Consider the following 22,986-nt stretch of genomic DNA (forward strand, 5'->3'; position numbering starts at 1 on the left):
TTTTAGCACAGCAAACACAGTGGCAGATTCTCTTTTGATGCAGATGTCACACAGTCCCCATTTCAAGGGTAGGTTGACCCCTTTCATTATCGCATTTAATTCCGCTACATTGATGTGGCTGTCATCATTCTTCTTCATTAACCAGGCCATATTTTCTGCAATCACTGCTCCAACTTCCAAGACAACCCTTGTTGCAATGTTGCACACGACTCCATCCAATGTTCGCGGTATGTTACAGGTTCCCCGGACTGGGTCTTGCCGTTCTGCTTCTTTCAGGGGCTCTTCCATCAGGCCGACCGTTCTTCCTCCCACTTTATCATCCCATCCTCTTCCTTCGGCATGCCTCTTTATGTAGCTGCATGCTGGTCTAAGCCAGCTAGCAACGGGGTAATGTCCGATCAACTTCCCGCATAGGGGAAAAAGTTCCCGTCTGTTGAGCTCTTGCTTCAGTTGCGGGATATTGTTCCCCTTTCGAAACTCTAGGCTGCCCGACGCACCTCGTTTCAGCCTTAGCTCCAAAGCAGTCCCTCCATCTAATTTTTCCGGCGCTTTGGCGACCAACCCAAACCTCTCCAAATGAGCCACCACCTCTTTGGCAGTTACCAAAGTCTCATTCACAAGAATGTCGTGTATGTATGAACTCACTGCCCCATCTCCTTTTTCCCATTGTTTCCAGAATCTTCCTGAGGATGGTTGACATGATCTTGGGTGCCGAATTCAACCCGAACCCCACTCGCGTAAGGCAGTAGGTTTTGACCTGACTAACTGATATTTCCAGAGCTTCTTGGCGATACGGAGTTGCAAATAGGCAGATTTGGGATCTACCAACATTCTCTAATGGTCTCACAGCACACATCTACGGTGTCGCTTCCATTATGGCACTCAACATGTTGGTTCAGCTCTCGGAAATCCAGGACCGGTCTTACTTTTCCTTTAGTTGGTTGCAGAACAGCCATCAACGGCAAAATGCCCAATTCAATGTCATCCGTCCAAGGCAGCAGTATACCCTCCCCAATCCATCCGTCCACTTCTTATTCAAACTCCTTTCTCGCCCCTCCTCTGAGCGAATTAGTGTAGAACGCCACCCTGTTTGTCAGCGATCGCACCTGATGTTTCCATGCCCACTCCACTGCTCTCAGTTGAATTCGGCTTGCTCTGTCACTGCACTCTCAGCTAGTCCGAACCTCACATTGTTGCATGTGATGGTAACGCCTCCAAATCGGCATATCACATCCATTCCAATGATGGCTTGGACACTAGGCACCAGATGATCGGTGACAATTGCATGGACCCTCATCCAGTGTTTATCAATATCAATAGTGATGGTCTTCCTCCCTTTACATTTCACTTGCGACCTACCGAATGTCACTACTTCACCCGTCCCTTTCCATCTTCCGACCAGGGTCGTGTGCACCATGGTAGTGGTACAGCCAGTGTCGATCAGGACCATAACTCTCTGTCCTTCCACCACGGTCTTCTGCTTGGGCATCTGCTGCGAGTGCGCCACTATTCCCACACTCGTGCATTTCACCACCAAATGGCCTCTCCGATTGCATTTATAACACACTATCAATTGCAAGAACTTCCTGCAGTCTCTTCTCATGTGTGGTCCCCCACATTCGAAGCATGTCACCCTCTGGTTTGGTAGACTCCTGCCCACATCCTGCTGTACTGTTGCTGTTGTCCTGCCAGACTCCATGGGCTGGATGCTCACCAAGACCTTTGCAATTTTGAGCAGCTCACTCACATCCAACATCTCCACTCCCAGGACCTGCTGCAAACGTTTCGATATCTCTTCTGGGAACCCGGTAATTAATATCATTTTGACTATGTGACTCGTAGCGTGTCTTCTGATGCCTCACAACTCAACCAATCTCCTTATCTCGTTCGCATAGACATCAACAGATTCACCAGTCCACATCTCCTCCTCCGAATTATAAAAGGCCTCGAAAGGCGCCTCTGCAAAAGCTTCGATCAGTCGACCCTTGATGGCGTCTGCGTCACCCTGATCTCGTTCGCTGAGCTCCAAATAGAGGGCCAGCGTGTTCCCTTCTAGATACAGTGGTATTACTGTGGCCACATTGTCCAACTTTTGAATCCTTGCCACAAGGTCCATTTTAAGCCACACCACCACATTACCGTCGCCATTAAAAGGCTTACTCATGTTGCTTAAGCCAGCATTGGCCATCGCCGAAATAACTTGCGCCTCCCGAGAATCTCTACTCCCGTTGCACCTACTCTCCTGCCAGATCTGGAATCTCCCCAGCACTGAAAAATGAAGCTCGTTTTGTAGTTTTCAGCTTCATTCACACACAGGATTTTGCGAGAACACACATAATAAAATGCTGGCTGCCATCTTTGTTTTTCCTTTTCTTGGCCTGAACTCACTCGCTGCACACCCATGGTAAACTTCTGTTTTTCTTAGCTTCAGACCACACTTACTAAATTTCAAATTACTACTAAATATCGCTCAGAGTATATACTTAACTCCACCTGACTTAGTGTTAGTTGTAAGCTATACAATAAAGATATGTATAAATTTATGATTCGTTTTTTTTAAATAATTATTTCTCAATAAAATATATTTGTATGAAATGTATTTTTTCTTGTTATAAAACAAAATAGGACATATCTCTTCTGATTTACAAGCAAAGAAAACGTACATAACAGAACTAAAACCGGATGTTGATTGGACAAAGCCAAACTTAAAACATCATTTAAGCATGGGCTCTGCATACGAGTTCTGGTCGATAATGAAAATATTACTTTCTTTTTCTGCCAACTAAACGCTTTGCACCCAGTGTTTCCTCCAAGTCGTCTCGAGGCTACTAGAAGTCACCCACCTCCAGGTTCTGAAAACGTCCGAGTAAAGGCCACGTACCCAGTTCACTGATGTGCTAAAAACCTCATTACGACAGATAACCCAACAGTTCAGCAGCATCACATGTAAGTCAACGCCACTAACAAAGAATCTACAACATCGCAATAGACACAAACAGTTCAACAGGCGAATAGTAGGAGACAAATAACATTCTAATTTCAATATAAAACCCAATTAGCTTAATGAAAAGAGGAAATTTTATGAAAATTTGCTGCAAAGAAGTTGGGTTCCCTCTACCCTGCTAGAAAATTACTGAAACCTGAGAGTATCTTGTACCTTTACAAAGCCACTGTTTACCTGTGTATTGTTGCCATTAGCCTCTGATTGCGTCTTGGACAAGGTCCAAAGAAGAGTCACCAATCTAATAGGTCCCATACTGTCAACTAAGCTTCACCCCCTGGTCCCTCACCACAATGTTACATCCCTGTCTCTGTTTTATAAGCATTTTAATGGAGTGTGCTCTGATGAACTCATCGCACTTGTGCCCTTTTAACGTACATCCTCATGATAAACCCTGCTTAGCAACAAAATCCCACCCATTCATGTAGAAGTTCCTCGATACTGGAACCTCTTACTGAGAATAAATATATTTTTTAATCTATTGTATTTTTCTTGCAACATACGCTTATTTATATATATATCATATATAACACTGGTATGAGAACGCACAGCAAGTGAAATATGGACGGCTACAAAATCATTATCTCTTCATTTTACAATTTTTATTGCCGAAAACACAACACTGGGCGTGCAACAGAACCCACCTAGGCCTGGATCAATGAGGAGAAAAAATCGATAATGGCTACCACTGGAACATAACTTGAACACACATGCAAACACTCTTTTCTCTTTCAACAGGAATTGCTAACTTTTATCTATCTATCTATATAAACTAATTCTACGACTAAACATATTACTGTTTGACTTTAAAACGGAAATAACACAACCACTTGAAGGCACTGTACAAGAAATTTTTAGCAGCCAGTATCATCGACAGCAGCAGCGACCTCATGGTTTACTAATTTAAATGTTTGGTTTATAAGATCAATGATGATTGGTGCTAGCAGTCATCTTCTGTAGCAAAATGTAGTAGGCAAAAATCAGGAACAAAGATAGAAAATAGTCAGTTTCGCCCTGCACCGTCCACCTCTAGAAGAGAGGGGTTTCTTGGCTGTAATGACCGTAGAGAAAGAAGGAGACCGGAAAAAAAGGCAGAAGAAAACTCGCTTCTCGCAGATTCATGGTTCGTCACAAAGAACAATCCAATCGCCAGAACCGCCTACACACAATCTGCAGGACACTGCCTGACTGCTTCCTAGCGTCCTGCCTTTATAGTTGCTGGGAATTATATATTTGCATAATCATGCAAGAGCACACACGATTCATGCATGGGATCAATAAAAACGCCAATAAAAACCCATGGACGCCATCTTGGAACTCTCTTCCACTCTCTTCCTCTCGGCCCGCAGCACAACAACAGACGTATCCGACATAAGCTCTTTATTTTCCCCCATTTCAGTTATTGTCAATACTGCTACATCTTCTTTTCTGGTTTGGCAATCCTTCATGGTGAACTGCGCACGTGACAGAGTGTATAGAAAGGTTAAATGCACAGCCATGCTCCCTTTTTCTTTCCGTTTATAGGTGCTGACAACATAGCTTTTAGGGCGCAACAGAAACCACCCATGCTTTTGACATTGGTTGATGAGGATAAAAAATATTTATCTGACCATAATTTTAACACACATACAACTATTTTCTGTTACATACAGATGGACTAATTTTACGACTAATTCTTTTATAAATGAAGAAACTCACTTTGTTTTGTGTTGGTTTTGGTACGCACGGGAGTTCTATATCTATTTATCCTATTTGGCTTCTAATTTGAGGGATTTCCCCACTGATTAAAGCGATCTTGATATACCTCATGCTCTTTAGGATTTATGCACCCAATAACCCTTGTTTGACGACATTATTCGTTCAACGAATTGATGAGTTTTCCTTCAGTTCATCTATGCCAAACCACATTTGTCTTACAACATTGTTTATTTAGTGTTTTTGAGCTTGTTTGTGTAGCAACATATGCTATCACATTGTAAATATACAAAATACTTTAATAGAATGTGGTATATTTTAACATCAGCATATTTTGTAAAAGGCAAAAAATATACTTTACAAGAAACGAATACTTAATAAGAAAATGGTTTCTTTGCAACATGCGTTTGCATATGTTGCAACATATTTTGTTTCCTTGTAAAAGAAGAACCACATATTCCACATGAATATGGTTTCTCTCCAGTATGTGCACGCATATGTCGCAACATATTTTGTTTCTGTATAAATGAAGAGCCACATACTTCACAAGAATATGGTTTCTCTCCAGTATGTGTTTGTCTATGCTGTAACATATGTTGTTTTATTTTAAATGAAGAGCCACAAACTTCACAAGAATATGGCTTCTCTCCAGTATGTGTCCTCATATGAAGCAACAGATTTTGTTTTGTTGAAAAGGGGGAAGCACATACTTCACAAGAATGTGGTTTCTCTCCAGTGTGTATTCGGATATGCAACAACAAGTGGTGTTTCCTTGCAAAAGAAGAGCCACATACCTCACAAGAATATGGTTTCTCCTTAGTATGTGTCTGCATATGCCGCAACATGTCAGCTTTTCTTGCAAAAGAAGAGCCACATACTTCACAAGAATGTGGCTTCTCTCCAGTATGCATTTGCATATGTCGTAATATGTGTGATTTTCTGGTAAAAGATGAACCACACACTTCACACGAATGTGGTTTTTCTTTAGTGTCTAAATTAGAGTTCATTTTCCAAGTGGAAATATTTTAGATTTTTTTAGTCGAATTTGTTTCTCTATATTTTTCCTATTGTTCTTTACATTCATATTTTATTCAATTTTAATTGATTTGAAATTTAGTAGTTTGTTCAAAAGTTGAAAAGTGTAAAAAATTCTATTTTGATATTTTCACATGTAATCCATAAGTATATTCATAAGAGAAGTGGCACACTGTTAGATTTAAATGTAGATAGCTTTCTTTAAACAGAACACATATAATATAAAATGATACCTAGAACTTATATAAATATTGTAATGTAATGTAGATTCTCAGAAGAAAATATCTATATATTTTGTATGGATGCTTAAAAAACAACTATTTTATACTCATAAATAGCTATAATGTCAGTTTTCACCATCAGCAATACGTGTTTCTTTTCTAGTAAATGCCTTAAATTCTACATCTAATTAAAGGCCACGAGTAAATTATTCATATGCGCATTAGTTATATGCAGCCATGAGTAAATTGGAAAACGTGTTCCATTAAATAAAAGTAGGGAAAGAAAAAATATACAGTTTGTAAGAAAGTTTTTTTCCAATATATTATCATAAGCATCTATAAGTGTATTAGTCATATCGCAACATAAGTAAATTAGTGCTATGCATTTGCTACAAGTATTCGAATTTGTGTGCTATAGAATAATGTCGGTCCATCCGTCAGTCGGTCTGTCTGTCTTTTGTGCTCGGCCTCTTTGGTTAAGATCAAAGGTCTGTTGTTAATAGATGCTGTTCTTAGCTTTTTAAGCTTTTCTTGGTCTCTTGGCCAAGATCAAAGTGTAGTATCTGTTCCGGCAGATACTGCAAGCAAAGGCCATATGTGGAGGCAGCCCCACGTATAAGACCTTGGTCAATGTAGGGGCAACCCTTCATATTAATTGTAACTATCCAGCTCCCCTACTCCCCGGGGATTTGGTCCCCATTTCCCCTTCACTCCTCACATTAAAAATCGGCCTTGTGCCTCATTTGCTCGGGGGGGGGGGGCAAATGAATACAGCTTTTCTTGGTCTTTTGGTCAAGATCAAAGTGTAGTATCTGTTCTTACTACATGCTGTACTTATATTTGTAATTTTGTGATATAAAGTGGGGGTCACTTTTCTGTATTAATTTAATGTAAAATGATCACCCACTTTACAACCAGTCAGTCTCGAAGCCACTCAAGTTATTCTCCAGATAATTCAAGTTGTTTTTGAAGGGTTCCAGTTATTTTTTTAAGCATTCAAGTCATTCTTAAGGTCATTCAATTCATCCTTGAGTTCATGAAAGTCATTATAAGTAATTTACTTTTTATTTATTTAAGTCATTTCAGCCAATTTTTCGGTCATTTTAGTTTATCTTTAAGAATTTCATGTCAATCCTACATTCACGCATTCATTCATTACACGAAAGCACGTGACTAATGAATATCAGTCTTGTTCTATATATTATCTTGTTCTATATATTATCTTGTTCTATATATTATCTTGTTCTATATATTATCATAAAATGAGATTGGGTGAAATAATAAATCGTACAGTTCATGAAATTATGATATTTCAGGTTTCCGACTTTAAACTTTAGGAAATTTGCATTTGTTTGTCTTTGTGTTGATTGCTGTATATTCTGAAAAATAAAAATAAATAAAAAACGTGTTTATTTTATATACATTCTTTACAAAAAACTAAACGATATTATAAAAATGTAGACAAAATTATTTTCAAAGACAAATTAGATTATTAAATCGTGAACTAATGAAAACATGAACTTATTGTTTATAATTTTGTTAAGAAAACTTTAAATGCAATATTGATTTAATTCGAAATATCTACATAATTTTTGCAATATTTATCCACTAAATTGAAACAAATTTTAAAGATAATATTATACTTAATTTTAACAAAACATAATTGTTGCAATATTTATTCATTAAAATAAATTAGTTTTATAGATAATAGTGTACTAAATCTGTACGAAAAATGATTGCTGCAATATTAATTATAATATGAATTAGTTTTTATGGATAATATTGTACTAATTTTTCACAAAACATAATCGTTGTACCTATGTACAATGCTTCCCCATGGGACAGTAAGACACCAGGGTCGTTTTTTTAACGTGGAGAAAAGGTACAAAAATATAAATTGTCACAGTAGTGAAGGATTTCTCCTATAAGTACCGACAATTGGTAATGGTGCATAAAAGGCGATACTAACTTTTAAACACACCGGAAGTTGGTGCCCGCGTCTCCCAATTTAGTTATGGAAGCACAGAATCGATACAATTTTCAATTGTATTTTGCTTGTTGATTTGTTTTTTTTAAATAAAAATATATAAAAACACAAACTTTTTTATCAATTATTTTTTTATTCCTTAATCGCATATCCTATATATATATATATATATATATATATATATATATATATATATATATATATATATATATATATATATATATAACTTAATTAAACATAGTTCCTATTTACAATGTCTCCCCACAGGAGAGAGTTAGACACCAGCGTCGGTTTTTTAATGTGGAGAAAAGGAACAAAAATAAAAATTGTCTCAGTCGTAAAGGATTTCTCCTCCACAAACTGAGAACAACAAATGAAAGTGCCGCATCTGAAGAACAGATACTACACTTTGATCTTGGCCAATCAATTAAAATAAATATTTTTTATAGATGACAGTGTAATAAATTTGCATAAAATAAAAATTGCTGTAATATTTATCCATTAAAATAAATTAGTTTCATAGATAATTTTGTACTAAATTTTTACAAAACAGAACTGTTGCAATATTTATCCATTAAAATGAATTATTTTTTATAGATGATATTTTACTAATTTTTTACAAAACAGAATTGTTGCAATATTTATCAATTAAAATGAATTAGTTTTATAGATAACATTGTATTAAATTGTCACAAAACCTAATTGTTGTAATACTTATCCATTAAAATAAGTTTTTACAGATAATAGTGTACCAAATTTTTACTAAACATAACTGTTGCAATATTTATTAATTAAAATGAATTATTTTTATATAGATAATATTGTGTTATATAGGGGTTTCATTAAAAGCGCAGTCTTATTAAAAGAGAGTCTTATTAAAGTGAGTCTTAGTGAGTCTTTTATTAAGAGGGATGTTGTGAGAGAGACTTAGAGAGGGATGTTGTGAGAGATGCTTCGTTTTATAAAGATATTCATATTTATAAAAACATTTATACTTAGATGTGTAGATGGAAGCTCTTTGAGTGAGAAGACAGTGTTCAGACAGTCTTAGTGTAGATATGAGATGTTCACATTGTCGATATGAGATGTCGAGACGTGTATGTAAGATGTGTATGTTAAGACATTTTATAACACAGATATATAGACATATAATACAATTTTCATTTTACCTTTTTGGTAGAATCACAACACAAAGACGACGTTTATAAAAACACATGATGGGTTTATTTCTTCTCACGACTGGCCGTGGTTTTCATCATCAAGGATTCAAGGCTTCACATTCTAAGTTTCAAAGTGACCGTCTTGCTTCTAGACGTTCGAATTCCAAACTGCAGACTATCGTCTGTCGTTCTCAAACTCCCTCCAAGTTTCTCTCCCAGTTTCTCCTTAGTTTCTCACTATATCTAGAACTTTTCATTTTTCCATGACGTCATACACATGTTAAAACATGTGTCTTCTTTCACGTGTTCTGGACCTGCGTGTCCAAAACTTTTTCCTCTGTTTACAAAAGGAATTTTAACCTATATTCTCTGTTAGCTATATTTCCAATATGTTAAAAAACATGTTTATTAAATTATCTTTTAGCTGCATTCTTTCAATTGAATTTTCATAACAAAATTGACAGTGCACATTCTTTTCTTGAAACTATTTTATCTCTAAGCTAAAACAATCGTTTGTTTTACATTCCATTTTCTAATTCTCTCACATAATCTATTTCTAAACCTAAATTACGAGGTTCGAATTTCGTCTATGCTATTTTATTTTCATTTTAACTAAATCTCTCTATTTTTATACTTACATGAAAAGGGGACAGCCCTTATGTAACAATTGTACTAAATTCTCACAACAGTTGTTGCAATATTTATCCATTAAAATGAATTAGTTTTATAGATAATATTGCACTAAATTTTCACACAAGTGCAGCATGCATGGTCCCCCATGAGTGCACGGTGAATGTGGCATAAAAAATAACTAAGTTGAGTAGTAGACCCCACCCCTATTAAGCCCCAAAAGTCTCCGGGAGATGTCAAATCCTCCTAAAAATGAACAAACGGTGTAGTTTAAGGCCTTAACATATGTAAATTTGAGTTCTGCACCATGCAAATAAAAAATGACTAAGTCCATCATTTGCCCCCACCTTTATATTTAGTCCCAAAAGTCCCCAAGGCCGTAACATATTTAAATTTGACTTCAGCACCATGAAAAACTGCTAAATAAACATACACAGAAAATTTTGGACAAATATGATAAAACAGTCTTGAAAATGGAGTGTTTTTATTGGCTTAAAAGAGCCCGTGGGGCACATTCAAGAGTTATTGCAAAGTATAAACAAACAAAATTATATAGAAATCAGTTAGTTACAACTTTTCAGAAAGTTTCTGGTTTAATCCAAGGCATCATTTTTTTAATAAGCACAAAAAGGGTCAATTTTAGCCATTTTACTGAAAAGGCACCCCTAGAGGGCAACCTGAGTTTTCCGGAAAATCCGTTCTGTTACTTTTTTACTCATATCATGTTTAATTTTTATGCAAAATTTCTAAAAATTCCAAGGCGTAGTTATTGCAAAAAGCGCAGATGTGCGAATGGGCGAAGGTGAATTTACAGGTCTAACCTCCTTTTGTTAGGGGACTAATAATCGTTACAATATTTATCCATTAAAATTAATTTTTTAAGGATAATGTACTAAATTCTCACAAAACATAATTGTTGCAATATTTATCCATTAAAATGCATTATTTTTTATAGATAATATTGTACTAAACTCTCACAAAACATGAGTGTTGCAATAATTATCCATTAAAATGAATCATTTTATATATAATATTGTATTAAATTTCACAAAACATGATTGTTGCAATATTTATCCATTAAAATAATTATTTTTATAGATAATATTGTACTAAATTCTCATAAAACATGAGTGTTGCAATATTTATCCATTAAAATGAATTATTTTATATATAATATTGTATTAAATTTCACAGAACATGATTGTTGCAATATTCATCTATTAAAATAAGTTATTTTTTATAGATAATATTGTACAAAATTTTTACAAAATCTTCATCCTTGAGATGCAAAGTGCAATAATTTTGTTTTTTTAATTTCCAGAATATTTATAGTTTACAAATGAAATATTTTTCTAAATAAGATTTGAGAAGCACCAATACTTTATTGGTGATCGTTAAAACTGTAATAATAATAATAATAATCTTGTTTTTTTTTGCAATATCTTTTTAAATAATGTTTTTAATGTATGTATCAAAATTATAAAATTTTGCTTCTTTTTGTAACATTAAAATAAAGTATCCTGTCATTTTACTAGAATATGAGTATAAATTCGAAGGTAAATCAATGTAATTAAAATCAAATTATTCCAACTCAAGTTTAAATTACTTCTTATAAATTGAAGTTAAAATTACTGGCATATTCAAAATACGATAAAACGTTGTTCATGGAATTTATTTATCAAATAATTTTGATCAGTAAATGTAATGCCTTAGGTGTATTAGAATTTTTGTAGGAATTTTTGACACCCCTAACACAAAACTGCAAATAAAATATAAAAAACTCGTAATTTCTCTTTTAAAAATGGGTTGTTTATTTTCCTTATAAATTATACTTCCAAAATAAACTATTAAAGTTGTATAAAAAGTAATAGAAATATTTTTTTTTATTTTTTCAAAAACAGTAATGAAATTAATTGAATTTTACGAGTTCAGTATTTTTCAATTTTTAAACTTTAAAAATCTATCAAAATTTTTCTATTGATTCTATTTTTACGATATTTTCAGGGTCAATGTGAAACTCTATGCTCTTTCCAATAAAGCAAATAAAATATTTTAGACAAACGTTTTTTATCCACGCCCCCCCCCCACTTTGAAATGTCTATTAAAAACTAAATGATTAATTTACTCACCAAAGTTTTATATATCACAAATTGAAGATCAAAGATCAATAAATAATATATTCAAATTTAAAACCAAAAACGTAGTGTTTTTTTTAATAAATTTACCTGTAAAGTCCGAAGTTTAAAACCTATTTTTTAAAACACGTTTTTTTTTAATGAAACCTTGGCCCTGGCTCCTTAAATTGAAAAAAAAGTTTGAATTACATTTTTCGAGTAGTTATAAGCTTGGAAAAACAGGGGGTCGAATTATTCAATATTGTTCACAAAGTTTCTGACACACCTAGAATGCTTGTGTTATAATATAGTAAACCAGTGGATTTGAATAATAAAAATACATTGATGTTTTAAGTAGCATGGACGTGGTAGTATTTGAACAGAATCACACCCGTCACTAAATAATATAAGTTATCAATCAATCATAATGATGCAACCACTAAGAGTGTATTTTAAATGATTCACTTCTGCCATCAAATTGTTTTTTGTTTTGCTTTTTTTTTTTTTTTTTTTTGCTAATGTATTTTAGCCTTTTAGAGTTTACGTAAGGACACATAATACTCAAACACATTACTTGCGACGTTGTCAATATCAAAATCGGAATAAAAAAGAAAAGAAAAATAATAATTTGACAGTTGGACTCATTGTATTCAACAGTCACGAAAATGTCAAACAACGCATTGGTTAAAGCCTAGCGGTCACGCCTATAACAGTTCCGACTTGTTTGTTTTAAGTATTTAATTTGAATATCATATTTACGTTTATTCATTTATATATTGCAAATAAAGATAATATATAATTAGGAAATCCAGCATATCCGTCGAGACAAGATTGGCAAAATAAAAAATGTACGTAATAAATAAAAAAAATGTATATAATAAATAAAAAGTGTGTATATATAATAAATAAAAAATGTATATAATAAATAAATAGTGTATATAATAAATAAATAGTGTTTATTATTTTAAAAACAAAAGTTCTGTTTATATTGCATAGTAACATAACGGTGATTAGGAAAATTTGGTTCCTTTTATGTGATATAGGGTTTGAGAGTATTTTGATAATCTTGACTCGAGGAATATGCTGGACTAGGTGTATCAAAAAGTGGCCATTAAAAATGATGATCAGAACTTTAATAATTCAACTTACTATTTTTCGAAGCTTATAACTATTTGAAAAATGTAATTCAAACCCTTTTTTTTTCAATTAAAGGAGCAAAGACCAAATTTTAAAAAAATAACAGCCTTAATAGCAAATTATGCAATATTTGTTTTTTTAAAGTGGTTTTCTAAAAAAATATAAAGAAAATCAATATATTTTTACTTGCTTATAAATATATGCATGTATATAAATGTCAAAAATCACTTACTTAAAAAATATATACTATTAAATGGGTAGTTCCATCCTTCATTGTTAAGAATTTATCAATATTTATATTTTAAATTCTATGTATTTGTTAAATAAAAGGATTTTTTTAAAGCAAGAGTCATAGAAAATCGCATTTTCGCAACGTGTTTTGGGTGAAGCTGTAAATAGCTGCTGCTGCTGCTAAAATGAAATTTATGAAGTACAGATTCGTCCAAGGGACATAAATAATGTCTCTTTTTTATTGCGTGTGTTAACCAAAATTAGTATTTTTCATCCTTCGTAGTTAAAAAGGAAACGAGCATTCACTTATAAGTTTTTCCTCTAGAACAAAAAATCCGCTTTCGCTTCATCGATTTAAAAAAAAATTCTTTTAATGAAATACACAAGTTTTTGATTGATATATTTTAATACTTCTTTATCGACTAAATAAATATCTAAAAAAAGAAAACATTCAATGAAATAGAAATAATTGCCGTCAGCGTTTGGTATTTATTTGACGATGTAAGCATAACATGAGCTTTCATTAAAAAAAAACAACGTGTTTTTTAAAAAAAACGTTTTACACCTTGGACTTTACAGTTTCCAAAAAGCTCTTCTTTTTTTGTTTTAAATTAGAATATTTTCTTTATTGATCTTTTATCTTCAATTTGTGATATATAAAACTTTGGCACATAAATTAATTATTAAAATATTAATAGACATTTCGAAATGGGGGGGGGGTGAATTTGAAAAAACCCGTTTGTCTAAAATATTAGATTTGGTTTATTGGAAAGAAAATAGAATTTCACATTGACTCTGAAAATATCGTAGAAATTGAACCCATAGAAAAATTTTGATAGATTTTTAAAGTTTAAAAATTGAAAAATATTTAACTTGTAAAATTCTATTGATTTTATTACGTAAAAAAATGGCTGCATGAAGGCACGCCGGCATTTTGTAAATATTTTGTAAACACTGTTTTTTTAACAATAAAAAAAATAATATTTCTATTATTTTTTAAACAACTTTAATAGTTTATTTTGGGAGTATATTCAATACAGAAAATAAACAACTCACTTTAAAAAGAGAAAATACGAGTTTTTTAATATTTTATTCGCAAGTTTCTGTTAGGGGTGTCGAAAATTCCTCCAAATTTCTGATACACTGCTGTGTGCTGCTGAACTGCCCATAATTTTATTGTTTTTATTATTATTTTTTTCATATTGTGAATAAATATTATTGCTTTGTTATTATTTTATTATTGTTTTTCAAATAAGTATTTTTTTCGTACACTTTTAAAAAATATATTGCCTTTAAATAATTAATTAAATAATTATTTAGTAAAATTTGTTTTTTTTTTGTTTTTTTTTTCATGTGAAAATATATCCAGTATATTACGGTTATTAAAAACTGCAGTTGATGAAAAGTTGAAGGGAATTTAGAAAAAGAGGACGGTAATCTCCAATTACAATATTGTTGGACTTTTCGGTTTTCATAAACTGGAGAGTACAATAAATGAAACTGCTAAATAACCAAAATAATAAACTTACACACACACACACACACATACAAAACAAAAACAAAAAAAACGTGTTTGGGGTTTGTATTACTGTACACATAGATTCGAAAAAGTTGTCACAAAACAAATATATAACAAATAAATGTTATCAAAAGCAAGATAAGTTACTTTTCTACCCAACTGGATATGTTTTTAGTGTTTATATTTAATGTAACATGTTTATTCAGCTCGAAAAACATACAGTGTTTACCGATGTATTGGAAAATTTTAAATGGCAGCCGACTCTCTATGTAAGGCGAAGGCGGTAAGTTTGGGAAAATGAGTGATAAATAAAAGAAACAGACAAAATACTGTTAGAAACTCGCTCAATATATGTTACCGTGACATAGGTTGATATACATTCGGCGGGTTTTTAACAGTATTTTGACTGTTTTTTTTATTTATAACTCCTTTTCCCAAACTTACCATCTCCGAAAGAGAGTCGGCCGGCCGCCATTTTGAATTTTCCAAAACATCGGTAAACACTGTATGTTTTTCGAGCTGAATAAACATGATACATTAAATATAAACACTAAAAACATATCCAGTTGGGTAGAAAAGTAACTTATCTTGCCTTTGATAACATTTATTTATTCTATATTTGTTTTGTGACAACTTTTTCGAATCTGTGTGTACAGTAAAACAAACCCGTGATTGTAAAAAAATCTGTAACATTAGCATTTTTTGTTTATTTATAACGCATTTAAATTCAAATAATAATACTTACATTTTTGTTGTTGTTGTTGTTGTTGTTGTTGTTGTTGTTTTGCAATCTGTTTTCAACAAAGAAACGATTAAAGACGTATTCATTAAAGCGACATCGGTTTGACGGGTAGAATTAAAAAATTCAAATTGGCGACGGTAAAAAAAAAGGTTCGCAGAAAATGAAATCAGCGGTAAATTAAAATTAACTAGTTCGGAATAGAGTCGATATCTTTGATAAATATTACGGGTCAAATTATTATTCTTTTATTTAACGCAATATTTGTTTAATAGTTTAAGAGAAACAAAGCAAAACATGACGGTGCATTGTGCATTAATGTATTTATTTGCTTCTTCTCAACCAAAGCAAATAAGGCACAAGGCTGTTTTAAATGTGGGATAAAAAATAGCTCCCCTAAAAGTAGGCAAAAAGGGGGCACTCTGGTTACCAAAAATAATAATTGTTCCAGTATAGAGGGGTTCCCCTCCATTGACTGGTACAAATTATCTTAAGTGCACTGCAGCAGTGCAGCAGTGCACTGCAGCAGTGCAATGCAGCTGCAGCACTGCAACATCTGCAGAACAGATAATACACTTTGATCCTAGCCCAAAGGATGCATTAATGAACGCTTTAAATGTTGAATTTGAACAATAGGGACGTCCAACGATTTAACCCCATGTAATACAATGTAACTGTGATGTAATTTAATATTATCATCATAACTTTTGTGTCATTTAAAAGAAGAATGTTCAAATAAATTAGCAATATTTTTAACAAATTTCAAGCGTACGAAAATAATGAAACTGAGAGAGCAGAATCCTGTTACTTTTCTACCTAACTGGATTTGTTTATAGTGTTTTTATTCAATGTAACATGTTTATTCAGCTCGAAAAGCACAAAGTGTTTACTAGGGACTGCCAAAAGTCATTACAGAATTACCCCACCCTATATGTAACACGATGAAACTCTATTATAAATTAATATTATCAGTATAAATTTTTGGGTAAAATCCATTGAAAGCGGTCGGTGGTTCTATGAGAAAATAAAGCTGTGTACGCATTATAAATGTTTCTTTTCTGTGTCTTATGTTATACATTAGTACATTAGGGGTCATTTCGAGTTAAAAGTTTATTTACTGCACTCATCTGGACTAAAGAAAATCATGATTTAAATGTGTATGTCTCGTCTACATAACTAACGATAATTCTCTGATATGGCCGACAAGACGGGTGATCAAAAAGTCAGATCGAGCGTACCGGAAAACGAAATGAGATCAAATGAGGTCTCATTTCGTTAGTCTCATTTCGTTTTTCGGTACGCGGTACGCTCGATCTGATTTTTTGATCACCCGTCTTGTCGGCCATATTAGATATTCATCGTTAGTTATTTAGACGAGACATACACATTTAAATCATGATTTTCTCTAGTCCAGATGAGTGCAGTAAATAAACTTTTAACTCGAAATGACCCCTAATGTACTAATGTATAACATAAGACACAGAAAAGAAACATTTATAATGCGTACACAGCTTTAACCACCGACCGCTTTCAATGGATTTTACCAATTTTTGTACCATTTAAACGAAGAAGGGCAAAATAAACCAGTAATGATTTTTTTTAAATTTTGTCATCGAACGAAAATAATGAAATTGCGAGACGAAAATCGTGCTTACATAATTGGCGCTTTAAAATAACGTTCCCATGTAGTAGACATTCCGAACGTTAAAATATAGGTGGATTATGGCTTACACAAGGCCAAACGACATTTCTTTTAACAAAACAATAAAAAAAAAGGGTTTATTTAGAAAAGGCGAGATTGTATCTCAGACTGGAGAGAAAGAAAGTATAAATGTCTGTTTTAAAGTGTCGTCTGCCATCAGGCTGCACTCCTCAACAAGTAGCAGTGGGAGGAGTGAGTGAGAGAGGTGTGTTTAGGTTGCTTGCTGGCGTCCCTCGGGCGCTAGCAGCTGAGACCCCAAAGGGCTAAAAATGGTTCTTAAGAGGATAGCTCAAATCAATGCGCCCTGCCAACCGATTGGTCAGTGCGGCCAAATCACTTTTGCACTGGGCATTGATCCGCTTACAATAAATAGTTTGTTAACTGCTACAAAAACATACCCGTATTTAATAAATCTAGCAAAAATCAACTAATGGTCAGATTTTTGTGAAATTTTCGAAATGCAGTTTTCGTAAAATATACGAGGGGAAATATTTTTTTTTAGTGCGTGTTACCCCCCCCCCGTATTAATGTTTCGAAATTCGACCAAAATATATTTAAATCTGTCGAAATTTCTATTTATTATGAAACATAAGAGTAAGTAAAAATATTTATTTTTTAAAAATTTAAATACACATATTAAACAAAAATTTACTTTGAAGTTACAATTAAAAAAATTGATATAAACTTAATATTATTATGCTTTTTATTAAATACCGCTTTTTCAAATTAATATAATCAGTTGAATTGCCAAGACAAAGAAACTTCGTAAACATTAATTAATTCTTAACAGATTAAAACGATTAAATTCCATTATTTCAAAATGTTCCGTTATCGCATAGATTTTTAAATTATTGTGTTTAAAGTTTTTTTTTAAATATTAAGTTTTAATATAAACATGACTGTAATATATGGCGATACGGAGTTATCCCCCCTTCACCAATAACTTTAATCGTGTTGACTTCGCGTGTATTATCTCCCCCTTGTCTATACGCTCTTCAGTAGAGAACTATATTCTGAAGAAAACAGTCCTGTATATATTTTATCGTGTATTAAAGCCTTCCGTTTTTAAGGTTATTTCTGTCTTTTTCTCTACTCACTTCAATTTAATACACGATAAAATATTAAATATATATAACTACAAAAGCACGAAGATGGACAAATTCTTAAAACCTGACAAACTGGGATACACTTCCTAACAGCGCTTCCTCTACGAAAATATTCAACCACTGGTATCGGACGTTTTCGGCTTTGATGAGGAGAACTGAAATACGGGATGATATCGATAAACTAGACCTGCTGATTACGTACATTTCCTCAGATGTCTATGAATACGTAGTGGAGCAACAAACCTACGAAGCAGTAATCAATCGACTCAGGGAATTATACGTTAAACCCATCAACGGAATTTTCGCCAGACATGTGCTGTCAACTCGCGCACAAAAAGAGGGAGAAACAATTGACGAGTACGTACAAGAACTACGACTTCTATCAAAAGAATGTAATTTTAAAGCAGTTGATGTGACACAAAACCGGGATGATAGTGTAAGAGACGCTTTTATTACTGGTCTACGATTGAACACCATCAGGCAACGGTTATTGGAAAACGGGACTCTCGACCTAGATACCGCCATTGACCAATCTAGGGCACTCGACACAGCTCAGAAAAACTGCGATTCTTATTCGCGCTATTTTCCACCAGTCAGTGCTTCTACAACTGAGAATGGGAACGTTTCAACGATGGAAAATTGTGCTGCGCTCCCCAACTCAAAAACACAGTGTTATTTCTGCAACGGACCACGTCACGATCGCCAATTCTGCCCAGCTAAGGAAAGCATGTGTCGCCGATGTAAAAATCAGGCATTACGCAAAAGTCTGTCGGTCCAGGCCAAATACAACTACTTCAGCTTCAATACATTCGTCAACTGAAACACACGGACTTGCTACTATTACAAACAACAATAAGTCCGCACCCGTAACAGTAGCTTCAGATTCAACGGCAGCTTTTTCTCTTTGTTCCTCTTCATCGATACTAAGGCAAGCCACTGTATACATAATGATTGGAAAAAATGAAGCTGCAGCATTAATGGACACCGGGAGCTCTGGATCTTTCATTTCGCTCGACTACGCGAAAAGAAATAAATTAAAAATAAAACCCACTTCAGGATCCGTCTCCATGGCCTCTTCGCCTCTGAATGCTCCAGTAAAAGGACTTTGCTCAGTCAACCTCAACTTGCTAGGTGAGTCTTACCCAAATACTCCTCTCTCTCTACTACCAAATCTTTGCAGTGACGTCATTCTTGGTCAAGATTTCATGAGACAACATTCTGGAGTCTTGTTTGCTTTCGGTGGTCCTAGGAAAGATCTCGTGTCTTACCCTACTGCATGCAGCGTACCATCAGCTTCAGTAGACAGTCCCCCACTTTTTTAAAACCTTGCACATAACTGCAAACCCATTGCTACTAGGAGATTCGGAGGCAATGAAAGAAACTTTATCGAATCTGAAATAAATACGATGCTTCAGGAGGGAGTAATTGAAGAGAGTACATCTCCGTGGAGAGCTCAAGTTCTTATTGGCTCGAATGAATGACAAAAAAAAAGACTGGTGGTTGATTACAGCCAAACAATCAATAGATTTACAAAACTAGATGCTTACCCCTTACCTAGAATGGATGACTTGGCGTGGGAAATCTCCCAATATAAACTATACACATCACTAGACTTAAAAAGCGCCTATCACCAGATACCTATTCAGGAGAAAGAAAAACCGTATACGGCTTTTGAAGCTAACGGGAAATTATACCAATTTTGTAGAGTACCATTGGCAGTCACGAATGGAGTGGCCTGCTTCCAAAGAACCATAGATAATCTAGTAAAACAAAACGGTCTCCTTGGTACCTATGTGTACATATACAACATAGTAGTGGTAGGAATGACCAAGCAGGAACATGATAAGAACCTCACGAAATTCAGGAGGTAGCTCGGCTACACAACCTGACCTTCAATAAAAATAAATCTGTTATATCAACAGAATCTATTGATTTTTTGGACTACACAATATCTCAGGGTAAAATAAAACCTGACGCAGAAAGACTACAGCCACTGAAGGAACTGCTAACCCCAAGAGATAAAGCAGCACTATGGCGAGTTGTCGGGTTGTTTTCATACTACTCTCAGTGGATTCCCAAATTTTCAGACAAGATCAGACCCTTGATTATAGCCAACTCCTTCCCCCTGAAGAAAATGCCGTGAAGCATTCAAGGACCTCAAAGAAGAGATCAAGGATGCCTTACTACACTCCATCGATGAGAATATCCCACTGGTAGTGGAAACAGACGCCTCTGATACAGCTGTTGCGGCTACATTGAACCAAGCCGGTCGTCCTGTGGCTTTCTTCTCACGTACACTAACACCTACTGAGCGTAAACACGCCTCAGTCGAGAAAGATGCTTGCACCATAGTCGAAGCTGTCAAAAAATGATCCCACTATTTATCTACTCGACATTTTACAATTGTCACCGACCAACAAGCAGTGCATTACATGTTCCACACAGAGAGACTAGGTAAAATTAAAAACAATAAGATCCAAAGATGGAGGATGGAGCTGGGGTGTTATGACTACAACATAATGTACCGCCCAGGCAAGAATAACATCCCTGCTGACACACTATCAAAATCACATTGTGGAGCTGTCGTTAGCAGAGAAAAACTATTCGACCTCCATACTCGACTCTGTCATCCAGGCATCACCAGACTAACTCACTTCATAAAAATTAGAAACCTGCCATACTCGATAGAAGAGGTTAAAAAGGTATGTGCCTGTTGAAAACCTCGTTTCCACACACCAGACGCAGCGAAACTAATTAAGGCCACACAACCAATGGAACGACTCAGCATGAACTTCAAAGGACCCTTACCTTCCAACTCCAAAAATTGATATATGTTGGTAGTGATAGACGAATATTTGCGCTTCCCATTCGCTTGTCCAAATATGACAACAGATGTGGTGATTACGTGTATAAACCAGTTATTCACCATTTTTTGAATGTCCTCATATATCCACACTGATTGCGGGTCTTCATTTGCGTCAAAGGAACTCCGGGAATACCTTACCAGTTTAGGCATAGCAACCAGTCGAACGACTCCATATAACCCTCAAGGGAATGGACAATGTGAACGCTACAACGGCATTGTCTGGAAACACATACAACTGGCGCTAGCCTCTAGAAACCTCCCAGAAGCTCAATGGGAAACCGTACTCCCAGAAGTACTACACACAATCAGATCTTTGTTCTGCACTGCAACTAATGCAACCCCGCATGAGAGACTATTTTCTTATCAACGATGCTCACCAAGTGGACACTCCCTACCTTCCTGGCTCGCTACACCGGGCCAAGTACTTTTACGTCGTCATGTTCGTACCAGTAAGTATGAACCCCTTGTAGAAGAGGTGCATTTCGTAGAAGCGAACCCACAATATGCACATGTGCGTTTTCCTGACGGAAGGGAATCGACAGTTTCCATGAGTGACTTGGCTCCAGTTGGTGACTTATCCTTAAGAAAAGACACAACCACCACCAGAAGTAAGAAAATCACACCTACACCAACACCAACTGAAGGACCAAACATGGAAGATGACCCGGCAGAGACGAGCATGACGGATGGTGAGAGCATCCGCCCGTCAGCAGAGGATGAGGATCCTGCATTAACCCAGGAACCTGAAAAGTTGAGACAGTCTACACGAGAGCGTCGCAAACCAGTACGATACGACGAACTCTAAATCTTTTAAGGATGGGAGAATGTAATATATGGCGATACGGAGTTATTTCCCCTTCACCAATAACTTTAATCGTGTTAACTTAGCGTGTATTATCTCCCCCTTGTCTATACGCTCTTCAGTAGAGAACTATATTCTAAAGAAAACAGTCCTGTATATATTTTAAGCCTTCCGTTTTTAAGGTTATTTCTGTCTTTTTCTCTACTCACTTCAATGCCTCTTGTCAGCTATTTTATCGATAGATTAAAACCAATTTGAAAATATTATTGCACAATATTAAGCATTTTGTAACCCCTCACCCTCATATTTTGTTTGACTCTTTTTACCGAACAAAATATGGAAGCCCGTAGGTAACCAAAAGAACATTCAGTAAAACCGTATTTCATATTTATTATACAAAATGTTTATAATATTATTATTCATTAAAATGTCTAAATCTTAAAACCTAACAAAATTATAACAAAGATTAATTATTAATTGTAGTTTGAAGAAAATAAACAAAGGTTTTAAAAAATCATTAAGTCGCTTCTGCTTTTCCATAGTTCGTATAGTACACACAAATCTGACGCCACGGAAACATACGATCCAATCTTCATAACCGTTTGGCAAGATTTTAAATGGCGCCCGAATCTCTCTTTGACACGGTAAGTTTGGGAAAAGGAGTTAAAAATAAAAAATATGCAAAATACTGTCAAAAACCTACCTAGCCTATGTCACGGTAACATATATTGAGCGAGTTTTTAACTGTATTTTGTCTAGTTTTTATTTTAAACTCCTTTTCCCAAACTTACGGTGTCAAAGAGAGATTCGGGCGCCATTTGCAATTTTCCAATACATCGGTAAACACTATGCTTTTCGAGCTGAATAAATATGTTACATTGAATTAAAACACTAAAAGCAAATCCAGTTAGGTAGAAAAGTAATTTGTCTTGCCTTTGATAACATGTATTTGTTATATATTTGCTTTTTGACAACTTTTTCGAATATATGTGTATAGTAATACAAATCCCAACGTTCCTAGGTAGTGATCATTTTGAAAAG

At 34.5% G+C, this 22,986-nt stretch overlaps 2 protein-coding genes and 1 long non-coding RNA gene across 3 annotated transcripts; 2 read left to right on the forward strand and 1 right to left on the reverse strand.

Moving 5' to 3' along the window:
* Nucleotides 1-3,581: 3,581 nt before the first annotated feature.
* Nucleotides 3,582-15,773, reverse strand: LOC145269617 (uncharacterized). Its single transcript, XR_013865137.1, has 2 exons — nucleotides 15,476-15,773; nucleotides 3,582-7,331 (listed from the first exon to the last, which is right to left on the reverse strand). It is a non-coding gene; the product is annotated as an uncharacterized LOC145269617 (long non-coding RNA).
* A 2,649-nt stretch (nucleotides 15,774-18,422) lies between these two features.
* On the forward strand, nucleotides 18,423-19,097 carry LOC145269187 (uncharacterized). The gene has a single exon (XM_080124800.1). It carries the CDS (start codon nucleotides 18,423-18,425, stop codon nucleotides 19,095-19,097), a length of 675 nt encoding a protein of 224 aa, XP_079980926.1.
* Nucleotides 19,098-20,752: 1,655 nt separating this feature from the next.
* LOC145269087 (uncharacterized) lies at nucleotides 20,753-22,096 on the forward strand. The gene has a single exon (XM_080124681.1). It carries the CDS (start codon nucleotides 21,214-21,216, stop codon nucleotides 21,946-21,948), a length of 735 nt encoding a protein of 244 aa, XP_079980807.1. The 5' UTR covers nucleotides 20,753-21,213; the 3' UTR covers nucleotides 21,949-22,096.
* The last annotated feature ends 890 nt before the right edge of the window (nucleotides 22,097-22,986 follow it).

Source organism: Euprymna scolopes, chromosome 45, assembly GCF_053919585.1.
Source record: "Euprymna scolopes isolate OS-2025 chromosome 45, ASM5391958v1, whole genome shotgun sequence".
NCBI classification, from domain to species: domain Eukaryota; kingdom Metazoa; phylum Mollusca; class Cephalopoda; order Sepiida; family Sepiolidae; genus Euprymna; species Euprymna scolopes.